This window comes from Microchirus variegatus (genome assembly GCF_963457635.1).
Source record: "Microchirus variegatus genome assembly, chromosome: 18".
NCBI classification, from domain to species: Eukaryota; Metazoa; Chordata; class Actinopteri; order Pleuronectiformes; family Soleidae; genus Microchirus; species Microchirus variegatus.
This window is the reverse complement of record NC_139819.1, coordinates 17,186,146-17,203,307: the sequence shown is the minus strand read 5'-3', so window position 1 is coordinate 17,203,307 and position 17,162 is coordinate 17,186,146. Positions and strand designations below refer to the sequence as shown.

General features: G+C 39.0%; 2 protein-coding genes across 2 annotated transcripts in view; one reads left to right on the top strand and one right to left on the bottom strand.

Annotated features, from left to right (window-relative positions):
* Positions 1 to 5,001, bottom strand: part of gak (cyclin G associated kinase) — a gene marked incomplete at its 5' end in the record, with an annotated part of 37,905 nt that extends 32,904 nt beyond the window's left edge. Inside the window, one exon of the mRNA XM_083905219.1 lies at positions 4,860 to 5,001. Coding sequence (XP_083761345.1) covers positions 4,860 to 5,001 — 142 coding nt within the window. The remainder of the gene's footprint in view (positions 1 to 4,859) is intronic.
* Positions 5,002 to 9,333: 4,332 nt separating this feature from the next.
* Positions 9,334 to 17,162, top strand: part of aacs (acetoacetyl-CoA synthetase) — a gene marked incomplete at both ends in the record, with an annotated part of 43,068 nt that continues 35,239 nt past the window's right edge. The window contains 4 exons of the mRNA XM_083904808.1: positions 9,334 to 9,472; positions 11,180 to 11,283; positions 12,429 to 12,549; positions 13,988 to 14,101. Coding sequence (XP_083760934.1) covers positions 9,334 to 9,472; positions 11,180 to 11,283; positions 12,429 to 12,549; positions 13,988 to 14,101 — 478 coding nt within the window. The remainder of the gene's footprint in view (positions 9,473 to 11,179; positions 11,284 to 12,428; positions 12,550 to 13,987; positions 14,102 to 17,162) is intronic.

Here is a 17,162-nt window from a genome sequence, read left to right as displayed (position 1 = left end):
CAAACAAAACTTACAAGCAAATAGTAAAAGAACATTACTACTGATGACCACTCTACAGTACATTTGCACATATACATTAATGCAGAACTAAACACACTCCACTCTCAGCAAGTGTCTAGCATGTGGAGTGGTGGAATCAGGCTTCACAGGCTTAAATTTAAGATTATTTTCATCATCCATTAAACTTGTTGATTATTTTCTCCAATTGCTTGGTCCTGTAAAATCTCAGAAATGATTGCCGTTTCCCAAACCTTGAAATTAGGATGTTCTCAAATGCAGTGATTGCAAATAAACCACAAAATACTGACATTAAAGAAACAGAAAAATCAGAAAATGATATATCAGAAAATGATATACACATATATATATATAAATAAGGTTTCAACTTTCAACAATGAATGACATGGCTTTATCCCGAAACTGCAGCATAGACATAATAATCACTGTCTGAATATAATGAATACATTACCCACAGCATTCCAGCCATCAATGTCTCATCTGCTTAAGTGCCTTGCTCAAAAATACCACAAGCTCAGTGTTTCTGCCCCAAACTTATTTCTAAACATTTGGTCCATGCAATTGCTGGTGGGGCAGGTACAAAAGAAACTATAGTAAAATAAGTCCAATGTACAGCAAGCCACACAGGGCCAGGTTACCATGATGGTGATGAGTAAATCAACTACCAGTCATACTTTGCAGAGTGAAAATGTAAGAACCTACGACACCAAAGACACGACACATTTGCATTACTGTGCAAAAGTCTTTAGAGGTGTTGTTTTAGTGATGCTATATTAACCATACAGTTGGCAGCCTAGTGGAAAGGGAACTTCGCCGTAACTGGAAGGTTACCGGTTTGAATCCCAACAGGTCAGGGGGTGGGGTACCTATCGGCAAGATAGCCAACCCCCATTGCTCCCCATTGATTGGGTTAAGTGGACACTGTAAACTGATCCAACATCCAGTGTACTAGCGCTGGTTGAAAGCTCAAATATGCGGGAGAGTTCTGTCAGGATGGGCATCTGGGGTAACAAAAAAAGAAAAAGAAAAAGAAGAACAAGGTGGGCAACCACACACCCAAACTGGAATTCATATCCAACTATAAATTAATAACAGAGAGGTATGAATTCAATATATTATTTCTTTGCCTTTGGTTCAAGAGTGCATAACTGTCCCTGTGGGGATCACATGTTTGTATCAGTTTCTGTTTCTTGCTATAACAGAGAGGGAAAGATAGCTGAAAAGCTCAAGTTACTTTGCTTCAAAAACTATTACAATAGAAATACAGACACATGAGGGTAAAACAACGCTTTAAACCTGGTTAAGGTGTATATTTGTTCTTGTGTTTGTTAATTACAGGGATACAAATATAAGGACTGCTTGTGCAGGTTAGTTCTGAATACAGAGAACTCTCACCTACTCAGTAAATGACAACGATCCCTCACTAACTTGAAAAGGACAGAGTGTACAGTTGTGAAACTTTGCTCAGTTCAACCAGGATGATGACAACAGAGCCCAGATTCAGTTAAGCTGAAAAAATATCTACTGCCAGTTTTCCCATGGGGCAGGTACAACTGAAAGAAAAACTATTCATAGCTGTGACAACAATACAACCATCTAGTTACAGCCAACCATTGTAAGGGAATACAACAAAGATGCCTTTCTAATCACTGGACTGGGTAAACAAAAAGACAAAAGTTTGGTGTAAAATGATCCGAGCTTCAAAAATGTGTACTTTGATCGCAGTCAAACCTTGTATTAAATGGGTCATATCATACCCTATTTCTCCAAGTGAACCTAGTTCCCTGGTGTCCTAATGAACACGTCTGTGACATGCTTTGGTCAAAATACCATAAGGATGAAGCACCAAAGCAGTTCAATCACCCTGCCAAAACAACTCTGTTCAGAATGCTCCATTTAGTAGTATCTCTTTAGGTCCACCTTAAAAAAAGTAAAACCAAACTTAAGGGACAGGAAATGACATCAGCCACAGAGGCTACTGGGAGCTAACAGCAGTTAGCATTTGGAAAAGTGATCATTTGCAGGCTCTAGCAGGCACATTGCTGTCATATATAACATGTATCCACTGGACAGATAAATCCTCTGAGGCTGGACGTTTGTGTAGGACTCTGTGCTGCACTGTGGAGCCAAGAATTGAACTTTTCGTGGACTTCCTGTTTTCGGATACCGTTGCCCTCGCCAGCACTCTCGTGTGTTTTACGAACAAAGCAGAGCTCCGCGAGACAACAGTTCCAGGAATTTAGTGCATTGTGACGTCCCAATGAGTGCGGAAGTCAACATTGCGTGTTTTATCTCCTGTACTTACACTGAGGAGGACCACAAAAACATGAGTGAGCCATCTTTTTTCACACTTTACCGGTCCTCCAGAGTCCCTAATATAAGGATTTAAATGATTAAAAAGTTGATTTTGCATAATATGTCCCCTTTAACATCTGTCCTCAGTCAGCCGATCACAGCCAGATTACACCAAGTAGGACCGTTCACACCTGGCATTAACACCTGGCATTATGTGTCAACTCCTGGATGCGATTGGGTGTAGGATTCCTGGCCATTTATTAAAATACTCACAACATTATTATAATAAGCATGAGTGTTTGCATGAACAAGATGATGGTTAAAAAGTCTGATTGTATCTCTCCACTCTCAGTATATTGAACGGGAAAGAGAGAAAGACGGAAAATAAATTTTAACCATTTGAAATACACACACACACACACACACACACACACACACACACACACACACACACACACACACACACACACACACACACACACACACACACACACACACACACACACACACACACACACACACACACACACACACACACACACACACACACACACACACACACACACACACACACAGGTATAGATATGTATGAGGCAGTTTACAGATAGTATTAGGATAGATTATTAGTATTCGGTGCATGTTGTGTCTCTTCACCAAAGCGGGGAGTGCGATCTGCAGACAGAGGAGTCTCCCTCACAGTCATATGATATGGTAAGAAACCTTATTAAGGCAGCCTGCATCTTGAGCACATAATCACAGTGTGAACATTTATATCCCATATTCGGAATAATATCGAATTTCCCATAAAAAGTGACAGCCCCAATCTGCATCAGGTAGATGCCAATATATCGGCATATGGGATATGGGCCAAAATTCCAATATCCTGTCGCCCTAAAACAAACAATAACATTCATCAAGATATATCAGCATTTTTTAAAGCATTATTATAAAAAAGACAAATTGAGCAACTTCTATGTCAATCTGGTTCTTCTCTTTTGTAATGCATCACTCTTTGTTATTCCTTAACAAAAACATAAATCAACAATGAGGTAACGATCGACTTTGTCTTGGACCTTTTAAAAATCTACATCAGATTTAGCAACAATGTCCTTTTTTAAAAAACAAAAATAAAAAATAAACCTTGTATTAGTTATATTTTGAGTTATTTTATGATGTAGAACTTCAATGATGATGAATTACTGAGCCACAAAGGCCAAGCCATAGATGAGTTCAACTCTGACCTACCAGTCAGACCATGCTGAAAACTGATGACAGAAGGAATTACTTCTTATAATCAGACTTCACCACTTGTTGATCATCTGATTTAACCAATATATGAATGGACATACAAACATTCACTCCACCAGCCAGCCACTACATCAAGGAAGTAGTAGTACCCAACATGTGATAATCCACTGGGATTGATTTACCAGGTTCCCACTTTGCAATGAGGGCAAGAATCAGAAGAAACCTGACCTGTGAGATTACGCATGTACAGCAACACACTAATATTCTGTTTCTGATCCCAAGTCGGTGGAAACATGTTGATAAAGTAAAATAAGGAGGACTCAGAGGATGATTGCTGGCACTGTCACATTCAAAAAAAAAACATAGCTCTGCATTTGTACCTTAAAACATATTATGTTTTAAGGTACAAATATATTATATTCACCAACCACTTCTTAAGGTACACCAGTAACTCAATGCATTTAGTCATGCGGACAATTAATCTGACAAGCCAAATGTCATCAGAACTTTCAACAGGTGCCAACAGTGCTCTTCTGAGAACTTCAGAAACTGCTGGTCGACTGGGGATTTCACACACGATCACCTCTACTGTTTATAGAGATTGGTCCAGAGGTCAGAGACAAATTACCAGGCTGGTTTAAAATGATAACAAATGCAACAGTAATAACCATTTGTTACAACAAAGGTATGCAGAGGACCATCTCTGAATGTACCACACTCTAAAGCCTTGAAAGAGATGTGGCAGCAGAAGACCACAGCAGAGTACATAAATGAATGGTTAATCCTGGGATGGACTGGTCACCTGTCCATGGTGCACTCTGCCTTTTGCCCTATGTCAGCTGGGATTGGCAGCAAAAATATCAATTTGGCATGACATATCGTCTTCCTCCAGGGCAAATATGTAATAAATAGTTACCCAGCAGCAGAGTTCACAGTGGAACAATGGTGGAGAAAGCCTACGTTGAGAGATGCAATGCTTCAATTATCCACATTTTCCTGCTATGGTGATCTAAGTTGATATGGTTTGAGTTGGTTTGAGGAGTTGAGCAGACAAGTAAAATGCAGCATTTATATTAATACCTCTAAAGCTCAACAACACATGCTAACAAACAAACAAACAAACAAACAAACAAAATCAATGGTAAAATCAATCAACAGTGTTTACTTGGTGACTGAGTGCTGCACTTGTTAACCCTCACTGATAACCAACCCAGGCTTGTCACTTGTGCCCGCCTGTTAGCTAGCAAGGCTAGCCGCGCAAGACGTTATAGACATTTCTGGCAGTTTCGCCATCTCACCTTCCGCGATCACCCTCTTGATCCTCAGTTTCATGTCGCCGAGCTCCACCACTTGTCCGACGAAGTCATTCTGGTCCCGGCTGGCCCCTCCGGATGAGCCGGGCCCGGCTAGGAAATCCAGTGCCGACTGGAACAGGGACATCTTTAACCAGCAGCGCCCGGCTTCAAAGTCGCAAAAGCTGGCTCCGGGCGAGGGAATGGGCCTTCTAAAGCCCAGTGAGCTCGACAGAAAACGTGTACGATAGTTGACTCTGTTATAAACTCTTCAGATCGGGTGATATTATTCCTTCACGGGACATGACAAACATCCTCTTCCTGATGCTAGGCTGACGAGGCCGCCATCATCACCAGCCACAGAGCTGCTGACTTCCGTGAAGGACGATGACGCTCAGGCACGACTCAGTCATGTGATGTGGACAAAAAGCAGTCTTATCGTGTGCTAACGTTCTGTGTATTTGTAATATGACACTTTATTTCACTAAACACTTGTTGTTTTATTTTATTTTATTCTGAGGTTACCTGGATGGACTCTTATATCAACTTATATCCACACGTACATTATATTCTTGGTTATATAATACCTCAATCTTGGTTATTTATTTGATTTTATTTTTTTTGAACGCATTGCAGAGGATAACAAAAAGTATTATCTTCAGCATATCGCACGTAAATAGATCATTCTTACTCTGGTATTAATGCGCCATCTACTGGACCATGTATGGCCAGCTGTTGCACATACAGAATTTAGAAGAATAATGAGTCATTATGTCTTTTGTGCACTTTATTTTACTAATTAGAGGTGTCAACTGTTCATGTTTTTATACATTAAAAAATATATTCCTTCTCTAAAATGACAGTTTGTGCACTAAAAATAAAGAGTTCATGTATATAAATCTCTCTCCAAGAGTCTGGATTTTGATTTAATACAGATTTGATGATGATTGTGTAGTCTGTAAATTGAACGGTTTTCTTATAAAAGCACATGCAAACACCCAAAAGTAGGCCCTGTAATAAGAAGATAAGAATATTTACCAATAATGAATAATTCTCCAGGTGTTATCAAAGTTTCAACCAAAACTTGATGAAACCCATGATGGTGTTTTTTATACATTTATTATTTTCATTCCGTTTTGATATACGCCGTAGATTTGAACATTCTGCAGCAGTGTAATACCACAATGGTCTGCCCATTGATGTGAAATGAAAACATCAAAATAAAATCTGCTCAACGATTGCAGGTCAATCAGTTTAAAAAATGTATGAACAAGACGATCAGAGATGACAGACTTCACCCCATTCACTCAACAAGCCTCTGGCGGCCTCTGTTGGTCATATTGGCAAGTGCAGAAATCACTTGAATCTTCTCAATCTTGAAGCTAATGGATGTCTGTGGTTCTTGTTTGACTGTAATGTTTAATGTCTGTATAGTTGTTTCTGTCCTGTGTGTTTTTGCAAACAAATGTTCTGACAGTATGTTATCATATATATCATAATTGGCAGGATTTCATATCTGTGGCTTTTCAGTCATCAGTAACTTATTTTACTTTTATTCCCATTTGGGTTTTGTCCTCCTCTCAGATTCAAGAATAATATACTTGTGACCCTAATACAAATGAGAGAAATTATTAAGATTATATTAATCACACATGCATCACATTTCTCCTGAAATGTCATACAAAAAGATTTACATCGCAAAATCCAAGGGGCAGTGCTCAGGAGATACAGTTCAGACTTCTGTTCTTTTCATGCTTCGTGGCAGTTGTGCTGGTTAATGCATTACTGCCTCCCTTTCATTTCTCAATACTTCCTGATTTTTCTTGCTCATTTCGAAATGTGAATTTTGTCTGGCTTGCAGGACATATGTGCCAATGTGGAGGCAGAGCCAGGATAAACAGATATGTAAAAAGACACACTTAATGTGGCATGAAGCCAGAGGCCGAATGAAGCCTGTCAAATAATGGACAGTTATGCGATTAACAGACAGATGCTCCTTGAAAAAAACTAAATAAAAGGTTTTATCTTCAGCCTATAAAAAATAAATGAATAACACAAGGTGTAAAAGATTGATTTTCTTTGCAGGAACATTGATCCACATTTAAGCACCAGCTGTACCAGAACACACAGTCTGACTCACTGCAGTTATGTCACTGTGGATTATTCATTCAGAGTGGTTTATATTCTTATTAGGTATGTGTGTAGCTGTGATATACTGTGTATATGTGTGTGTGTGTATATATATATATGTATACATATATATATATAAGAACTCAATGTTAGTTATTTATTTTATTTTATTGAAAGCACTGTAGAGGATAACAGTATCCCTGATACAAAAAGGCTTATCTTCAGCATATCACACGTAAAAGAGTAAGTCTAAATCATGTAGTAATGCGCCATCTACTGGACCATATATGGCCAGCAGTTGCACATACAATATTTAGAAGAATATATGACTCATTATGCTTTTTGTGCACTTAATTTCATTCATTAGAGGTCTCAACTGTCAATGTGTCCATGTTTTTATACATTTAAACGTCTATTCCTTCTATAAGAATATTTACCAGTAATGGTGGTTTTTATATATCTATAATTTTCATTTTCACATGCTGTAGGCCTTCACAAGGACAGACCATAATTCAAAGTTTCCCATTCCTTCAGCTTCAGAATTAAAACCTATCTGTAAAGTTATCTGAGAACTGCAAATAATTAGCTTTTTTTTTTTAATTGAACAAATTAAATTAGGGGTTAAGTTCAGGAGCTACATCATAGATAATGGGGGTTAAAAATGTGCAAACAAAAAAAAAAGACAGGAAAAAACTTGACCAGACTGGAGATGAAACTTTTGGGATGGTGCCACCACATTGAGAACAGTCGTGGTCCTTCCCTCTGTCTGATTGGTCACACCCCTAAAAGCTCCTACCTTCTCACTCTCTGATTGGCCAATGTGGTTCCTCCGAAGGATCTGAAACCCAGCCTCCTATTGATCAGACCAGACGCTCCGCCTCCAACATAGAGTGATCGGTCGTCTGATGTGGAACCAGTCTGCTGAGGACCAATCAGCAGCCTGCATTTTGACAGGCAAGTTTCCCCCAAGCACGCATGCCTCAAATGCGCGTCCACGTGTGGGAGATGTTCAAGACTTCTACGGGCTGAATTTCTGTAAAAACACCAATAAAAATAAAATCTATTCCTACTGGAAAGTGAATACTCCCATATTTTAAATAGCCAACCACTTTATCCCTAATATGCAGTGTTGCTATGGTAATATTTTAAATTATATTAAAATAATTCAGTTTCCTGAAATATTGATAAGTGTGGTTACAATACCAAGGAGGGTATACGGGAGGTTTAAAAACTAAGATAAGTCAGAATCATTTGTATTAATCAAGATAATTGGAATAATCGAATCTGTAAATTAAAGAGTAAGATAAAAATAGTAATTCATAATATGGAAGCCCGTTTCCGCCACTTGGGGGAAAAAACTGCCAGGTACCAAGTCAAAATTATGAGCTAGAAAGTCATAACAATGACATTAAAAGTCGTAATTTTGAGATTTGAAGTCATAATTGAGATAAAAAGTCCAAATTATAGATACTCTTATCTCATAATTTCGACTTTCCTATCTCATAATATCGACTTTTATCTCATAATTATGGCTTTGTTATCTCATAATTATGACTTTCTATCTCATAATTATGACTTCCTATCTCATAATTGCGATTTTTTAATCTCATAATTTTGACTGTTAAAGGTGCATTATGTAATAAATCTAAAGCAACTGGCCATAAAATCCTCTTAATATGTCACAGACTCAGGAATAATGTTCATATAACAAACTGAACTAACAACAACAGTACAGTCGAAATATTTGCATAAAAAAAAAATATTTTGCCGACTGCAAATCATGTTTATGTTTTGAAATCATGTTTTGGCATGTGGCGCCACCTACCGCCGTCTACCAATCATTGCAGTCAGTAGAGTCTCAGCTGCTGAACAACCACGGGTTGCCAGTTATGTCAGAAAACGAAACATAAAAGACCTCGGTATTTTGAATTTGAATGTAGTAACCATTTTTGGCCACATTCTTACATATGGCACCTTTCAGCCAGTATCAGCCAGTTTTTCCCCCAAGTGGCGGAAACGGGCTTCCATAAATTCAATACAAATAAGTGGTTTGAAAACTTTTAGGCATCTCACAGTTGTAAACTCCTATGTGCAGCAGTACTGAACAACGTGCGTTCTTGAACAAAGCTCCCTCTCCGTCGTCACGTAAAGGGGCGTGGTCTGTCACTTTTCAGTCTCAGTCACACGCTTGTCGTTGACAGTTCAGTAAATTCAGTAAGCTAGCTGCTCTACACCGTGTCCGTCGGCCTTTTGACAAGCGAAGTAGCCGAGGCGGTGAGCTCATTTGAACACAAAGCCCGCATTGTCACATAAATAACCGGTGTTGTGCCAGCGAAAAGACACCGCAAACATGTCCAAAGAGACGGAAGGGAAGAGCGAGAAAATCATGGACATGGAGAGCAAGGTGCTGTGGTACCCGGACTCCAAGAGGAACACTCAGATGGACACGTTTAGGATACAGGTCAACGGGAACTACGGGCTTAATCTGGGTGAGTGTGGAGGAGGAAGACAGATTTCCTAGATTTACCTCTTGTGCTTGTCGGTACATGTTGTGCAATGACAAAGGTTTTTAATCGGCGGCTTTTATATAACACCATGTCGACTGCTACACTGTATTTGCAGATATCATACTGCCACAATGCGACAGATTCCTGCCAATGATATGCAATAATATTAAAAAATTACACTACAGTCAGTTTTCATATGATAATGAATCAGTGTTTATCGATGAGGCTATTGAATCACTATGAGGCAACAGATGAAATCATGATGTCATGACGGCATCATCATCATCAACATAGTCATCCTGAAACAAACAATCTCAAGATATTGTGATACTTGTCTGTGTGCACTGTTTATCAAACACAATTAAAATATTAGGTACACAATTTAGACTTCATATCACCTCGTGTCGCTTCAAAGTAAATCACTAGGACTGTATGTCCTGTCTAGTTAAATTTAATTTTCAATCAAGTCAGTTGTTTTATGATTTCCCCCTTTTCAGTTATCGTGAATATGAAAATTCACCACAATGAAGTTATTGGAGTAAAATTGTATTGCGATGCACGATAAAACATACTTTCATACTACTAAGCAATTACTGCCATTCAACTCTTCCTGTTTAATATATATCAGCTGTTTACACAGCACCACCTTGTCGACTGTCGGCCAACATACATGCAGCTGCCAGGCAGAGACACACAGACTGTGTCTGTCTATGTGATAATGCGTCAGTTCAATTCAACAGGGCTCCAGAGGAATGCTAAAGAACTTGGTCAGCCAGTTATTAGATGAATGGAAAGAATGATAAAGCAAGGATGGCAGAATTATCTGCTATTTTTGAAAATTGAGCTTCTCTTAAAGATGTCCAACTTGTGTGACCCAAATCACAATATAAATTGTGTCAAGAGCAAAAGTGTGTATATATATTTAATATATGTATATATATATATATATATATATATATACTATAATTTTGAATTAATATTGTATTAAAAAGGCATTTTATGCATGCTATTTAAAGGTGCATTATGTAATAAATCTAAAGCAACTGGCCATAAAATCCTCCTAATATGTCACAGAGACTTAGGTATAATGTTCATATAACAAACTGAACTCACAAACAACAACAATAGTAGCCAAAATATTTGCAATAAAAGCAATATTTTGCAGACTGCAAATCATGTTTATGTTTTGAAATCATGTTTTGGCATGTGGGGCCACCTACTGCCGTCTATTAATCATTGCAGTCAGTAGAGTCTCAGCTGCAGAGCAACCACAGGTTCCCAGTTACGTCAGAAAACGAAACCTAAAAGTGCAAGAACATTTCACCCAAGATTTGTGCTGAAATTAGGTAGGGCTGGGCATTATGCTTTTCACTATTATATTATACGTAAGAGCCTTTCCTAAGGGCATTATACGGATATATTTTCAGACGTGGTTGAATTACACAATGCCGTTTATACTGTTGCTATAAAGCCGTGTTTGGGTTTGCATCTCTTCAGATGAGGAGCAGAGGGGATAATTTTTCTAAATCTAAATCAGTGTTCTAAGAACTAATGTAGCCACTTTAAATTCTGTGTTCAAGCCGACAGTCACAGAAAAAGATTCATGTTTTTTTTTAAATTATGGTTATTATTATTATTATTATTATTATTATTAGTCTGACCCTAATAACCCCTCTGTTGTTCCTCTAGCAAACTACAATGACTTGTACCAGTGGTCGTTGGACAACTATCCAGAGTTCTGGGCAGAGGTTCTGCGTTTCTGTGGTGTGGTCTGCTCCAAACCATACGAGGAGGTGAGTCCAATCCCTGCTACCACGTCTTGACTTATTTAAAGGTCCCATATTATGCAAAATCAACTTTACAGTCATTTAAATCCTTATATTTGGGACTCTGGAGGCCCTATCAGTCGGCAAAGTGTGAAAAAAGATGACTCATGTTTTTGTGGTCCTCCTCAGTCTAAGTACAGGAGATAAAACACGCGATGTTGACTTCCGCACTCATTGGGACGTCACAATGCGCTAAATTCCTGGAACTGTTGTCTTGCGGAGCTCCGCTTTGTCCGTAACACATTCAAGAGTGCTGGCGAGGGCAACGGTATCCAAAAACTTCTATTCTTGGCTCCACAGTGCAGCACAGAGTCCTACATAAACTTCCAGCCTCAGAGGATTTATCTGTCCAGTGGATACATGTTATATATGACAGCAATGTGCCTGTAAATGATCACTTTTCCAAATGCTAACTGCTGTTAGCTCCCAGTAGCCTCAGCCTTAGAGGCAAAATATGGTGCCTTTAAGATTCATGAATGATGATAGCCAGTGGAAAGATATTTATCCATGGCACGAACAAATATACTCAACTGATCTTGTATCTTTGTTACGCTCTCTAATGCTGTGTTCCAGGATATAGCCATGTAGTTGGGTGTGTGATAACAAATTGTGACTCTGAGCCATGTTGTCAAAACACACCCTCAGTAAACATGAACTACGTATTCCACGTCACCCACTACTGGTCACGTAGTCTTCCAATATCATAAATGGTCTTAAACATGACATAATTTCTTAGACTTGCAGCAGCAGATATTTGAAGGAAGTCATGGAGCCTGTTAATCGGGATAACTACTCATGTAATTACATGAGTAATGCATGCACCAGTATATATTATATATATATATTATAAACTGGTGCTGCCATTGATTAAAAAAAATAATATAAATCACTTAAGGTACATGTCTGACAAATGCTTGGCAAATCAATGAAAACTCATTACTTGCATATAACTCTATTTAAAGCTGCTATCAGCAGAGTTGTTGTTTGACTGGCTTACTGTCTGTTGCCTGTTTCACCTCATGGATGTAGTAGTCAAAGTTTTAAACTTGACTGCCTTGATTGTTGTCTCTCCTCTGTGTGTCCCTGACGTGTGATTCATGTGTGTCTACCAGGTGGTGGATGCATCCAAGCGCATCTCGGATGTTCCAGAGTGGTTTAAAGGGGCTCGCCTCAACTATGCAGAGAACCTGCTCAAACATGCAGACCATGATAAAGTGGCTCTTTATGCTGCAAGTAAGTACACAGCACTAATTAGCAGTGAGTGAAACACTTAAGTTTGGTACAGTATGGTAAAAAAATTTTTTTGCATTTCCATTAGGAATAGTACCAAAATAACCAGCCCCTACTGTTCCAATTCTCCAGCAGCCTTCCCTCGGGGTACCAGACTAAAATGGTACGAGAAGGTCAGGGTGGAGCTAAACCGGCTCCACCCACGACAGTGAGCTGATTGGGCGACAGAAAAACGCCAGTCCCTTTCTGTTTTGTTTTTCCCGGCTGTCTTTCTCTTCAACACTCGGAGTCTATTCTCATATAAAGTCTGATGTCTTGTTGAGACAAACAGCCACAAACCAATCAGGAAAAAAAGAGATGCTGGATGTCCTCCATTGTTGTCTGTTTTGGATTTGATGTTGTCGAGCCAGTACTGTGGAAAACCAAACCTGACGTAATAATAAATAAATAAATAAATAAATGTAGTTGAACAGAAATTTATAAATAAATAAATGTAGGTGAACAGAAATGTAGAAATAAATGTAAAGCATTTATTTATGTTTTATTTATTCCTGTATTTATTTATGCATTTATATAATGAATGAATGAATGATTTAATTAATTATGCATTTATTTATTTGTTATTACGTCAGGTTTTGTCCTCCATACAGTACGATGTCACACTTTGTATCTTGCTTAACGTAGCCATCAGGCACAGCGCTTACCCTGACTACCAAGTAAAGGTAAATAAATAAATAAATGTAGTTGAACAGAAATGTAGAAATAAATGTAAAGCATTTATTTATTTTTTATTTATTCCTGTATTTATTTATGCATTTATTTATTATTACGTCAGGTTTGGTCCTCCATACAGTACGACGTCACACTGTGTATCTTGCTTAACGTAGCCATCAGGCACAGCCCTTATCCTGACTACCAAGTAAAGGTACTGTTCTCATGTCAAAACGCAAGCCTGGCTGAGCGCTTTACCATTCCAAACCGTACCGCACTGTACCAAACCATTCTTGCTATGATGGAAAAACAGCTAATGATGTAATATACAGCAAAATACGTCTTAAAGTGGTGCCTTTACTGATCTACACAGACATCACTGCTTCCAGCTCGGACCTTTTGGACTGACACTTACTAATGGACAGGCCCTTCTTTATTGCACACAGTCTACCTCAGCACAGGGAATGTTATGATTGGTCACAAGGCTGTGGAGCCTCTTTACAGAGATTGTCGGACTGTTGCTTCCTGTGGTTCGGTCCTTCGATGCTATCTGTATCCATTTATGTCTCCCATCGCTGGTTTTGTTTGTCTGTGATTTGATTTTGAATGAAAGGGTTTTCATTTGTGTTTATGTCAACCTAAGATAAAAAAAAAAAAAAAATCATTAAAGGGGTAAAAAAAAAAAAAAATGGATCTTTTGAAACGGTCTGTTTTTATATCTCTCTACCAGGGGAACTAAATGATGAGATTGTGAAGGTGACGTTTGGTGAGCTCAGGCGTGATGTGGCGTTGTTTGCTGCAGCCATGAGGAAGATGGGTATCCAGACTGGAGACAGGGTTGTAGGTGAGTCTCAGATATATTGCTCCCTCTCTCTCTTTATTTTATTTATATAATTTTAATTCTGATTTGTTGGTAAGAAATGTGTACTTACTGTTCAACTGTAGAGGACAGCACTAATCATAGCTGCTCCTCTCCTCATTTTTCTTCTCGTTAGCCATGCACTTTACACTGGTGAGGAGGGCTTGCTCTCTTGGCACATATCACAGCTGTGTATGAATGTCACCATTCATATTTGTCAATGTTAATATTTGTTTTTCAGCCACAGCTCACACAGTCATACAGATCCTCACATTCACACTGAGCAGTGCAGCAACAGGAGCTTTAAGGCATTCCACATAGAGTATATTCTCCCACCCTGATCTGCAATTTGTACATTTTCTGGACACTATTCACATGTCTTTTGAGAGCTCAAAAACCGTTAGCCTCTTAATGTTTTGCAACATTGCTGCATAGTGAGCTTTTATTGGTCTCCGGTTTCCTAAGTACAGACTCATTTGATCTCAAAATACACATCCCATCCCCTGACAAACAATAGGGGGCATAAGGGAAACACACAAATGTAAATATTGGGACATCGACACAGTTCTCTTTATTTTGGTTCTATACACACAATGGATTTGATATGAAATGAACAAGATGTTTAACTGCACATTTTCAGCTTTAATTTGAGGGTATTTACATCCAAATCAGGTGAACGTTGTAGGAATTACAACACTTTCTATATGTGCCTCCTCCTTTTTAGGGGACCAAAAGTAATGGGACAAACTAAACAATTATAAATCAAACTTTCATTGTTTAATACTTGGTTGCAAATCCTTTGCAGTCAATTATAGCCTGAAGTCTGGAAGGCATAGATATCACCTGACACTGGGTTTCATCCCTGGTGATGCTCTGTCAGGCCTTTACTGCAACAGTCTTCAGTTCCTGCTTGTTCTTGGGGCATTTTCCCTTCAGTTTTGTCTTCAGCAAGTGAAATGCATGCTCAATCAGATTCAGGTCAGGTGATTGACTTGGCCATTGCATAAAATTCCACTTATTGGCCTAAAAAACCAATTTGGTTGCTTTTGCAGTATTCTTTGAGTCATTGTCCATCTGCACTGTGAAGCACTGTCCAATGAGTTCTGAAGCATTTGGCTGAATATGAGCATATAATATTGCTGAAAACACTTCAGAATTCATCCTGCTGTTTTTGTCAGCAGTCACATCATCAATAAATACAAGGGAACCAGTTCCATTGGCAGCCATACATGCCCACACCATGACACTACCACCACCATGCTTCACTGATGAGGTGGTATGTTTTGGATCATGAGCAGTTCCTTTCATTCTCCACACTCTTCTCTTCCCATCATCGTGGTACAAGTTGATCTTTGTCTCAAGATCAACTTGCACCATCTGTCCATAGGATGTTCTTCTTGTGTTGTTTGGCAAATTCTAATCTTGTCTTCCTGTTTTTGAGGCTCACCAATGCCTTACATATTGTGGTGAACCCTCTATATTCACTCTGGTGAAATCTTCTTTTGACTGTTGACCTTGAAACACATACACCTACAAACTACATGCAGAAAGGCCCTTGTTCCGACTGGGTCTTGCTGCAAAGGCCAAATATATGAAATAAAGAAACAAAACTGAGCCTAACTAGCAGCTATCCTAAACAACTAGCTGCGAGGAAAGCAGTACTGACTTGGCACCAACTGACTTGCCTTGGGTGTCAAATAAGAAGGAACAGCTATGTGCATACAGGTATATCGGGTAGCCTGATTTTACCTAGATTCTAATCAAACCATGACCAAAATTTGACATAATGAGTCTGTTTATTCAGCGGCACACAGAGCTCAATGTTGAGCCACTGCATCCTGGAATGACAAGGACGTGCATGAGTTTGTATGTGTTCAGAAGAAAGATGGATGTAGCGGCAGAGAAATCCATTAGTTAAATGACTTAGGCTCTGTGGGAATCTTATTATAAGGATGAGGGGATTGGAGGGAGGGATGGAAAGGGAGAGCAAGCTCGAGAAACACTGGAGAACGAAAGGGAGAGACGTCAGCTCTTCTATTTGTATTCCTTACAACAATCTGTGTGTGTGTGTGTGTGTGTGTGTGTGTGTGTGTGTGTGTGTGTGTGTGTGTGTGTGTGTGTGTGTGTGTGTGTGTGTGTGTGTGTGTGTGTGTGTGTGTGTGTGTGTGTGTGTGTGTGTGTGTGTGTTCGCTCCACTTTCAGGACCTTTTGTAGCATAAACACTGACCTCTGGAAGTAGTCCAAAACCTGGCCCTTGTGAGGCGGAACCTAATTTCTGAACTGCACCCTTAGAAATAAAAGTGCTAAGTAGAACCCTTTAAAACCCTTTATTCTGGAAAGGGGTTTTAAAGGGTTCTCTGGATCAAAATGGTTCTTACTGGAACCATAAGTGTTAGCAAGAACCTTTGAAAAACCCGTTCTTTGGGAAAGGGTTTTTCAGAAGCAAATGGTTCCAGGTAGAACCTCAGCCTTAGTAAAAGAACACTTTTGGAACCCTTTTTTCTGTTTTTTTGGAGTGTGGTTATGGTTAAGGTTAGGAATGATGTCTTGTTGGCTGTCCAAATTGAATTGAATTCAATGCAGTGTCCTAAGAATAGCTGCAAACCTGTTTGTGTGTGAGATGTCCTTGTCCCCAGGTTGGAATTAAATAGCTGTGTCAATGTCTGTAATCCAGAAGATATATTGGCACTTAGCTGATGAAGCCAGCCAGGCTTTATCGTAGGACATGAACCAACCCTGCACTTAATTACACACGTGTGTTGTCTATTTCGTGCACTTTTCAGTTCTTATGCTCTGCTCATTGGTCTTAAAGTCCTTAATGTCACCCTTCACTTAGGTTATAGCTATCAGTCACTGATCACTGGGGACCCATATGTTTTTGTTCTATTTGATAGTCTATTGATTTAAGTATGTGTGCGTCACACAGTCTTATTATTATGTTTTGTGGAGGGTCGCCTTCAGCTGGAGATTTTTAACTTAGGTTGTGCAATTACAGAGCTGCTCATGACTCCCCTTATCTACTGCTGTGATCAAATGTGAAATTGGA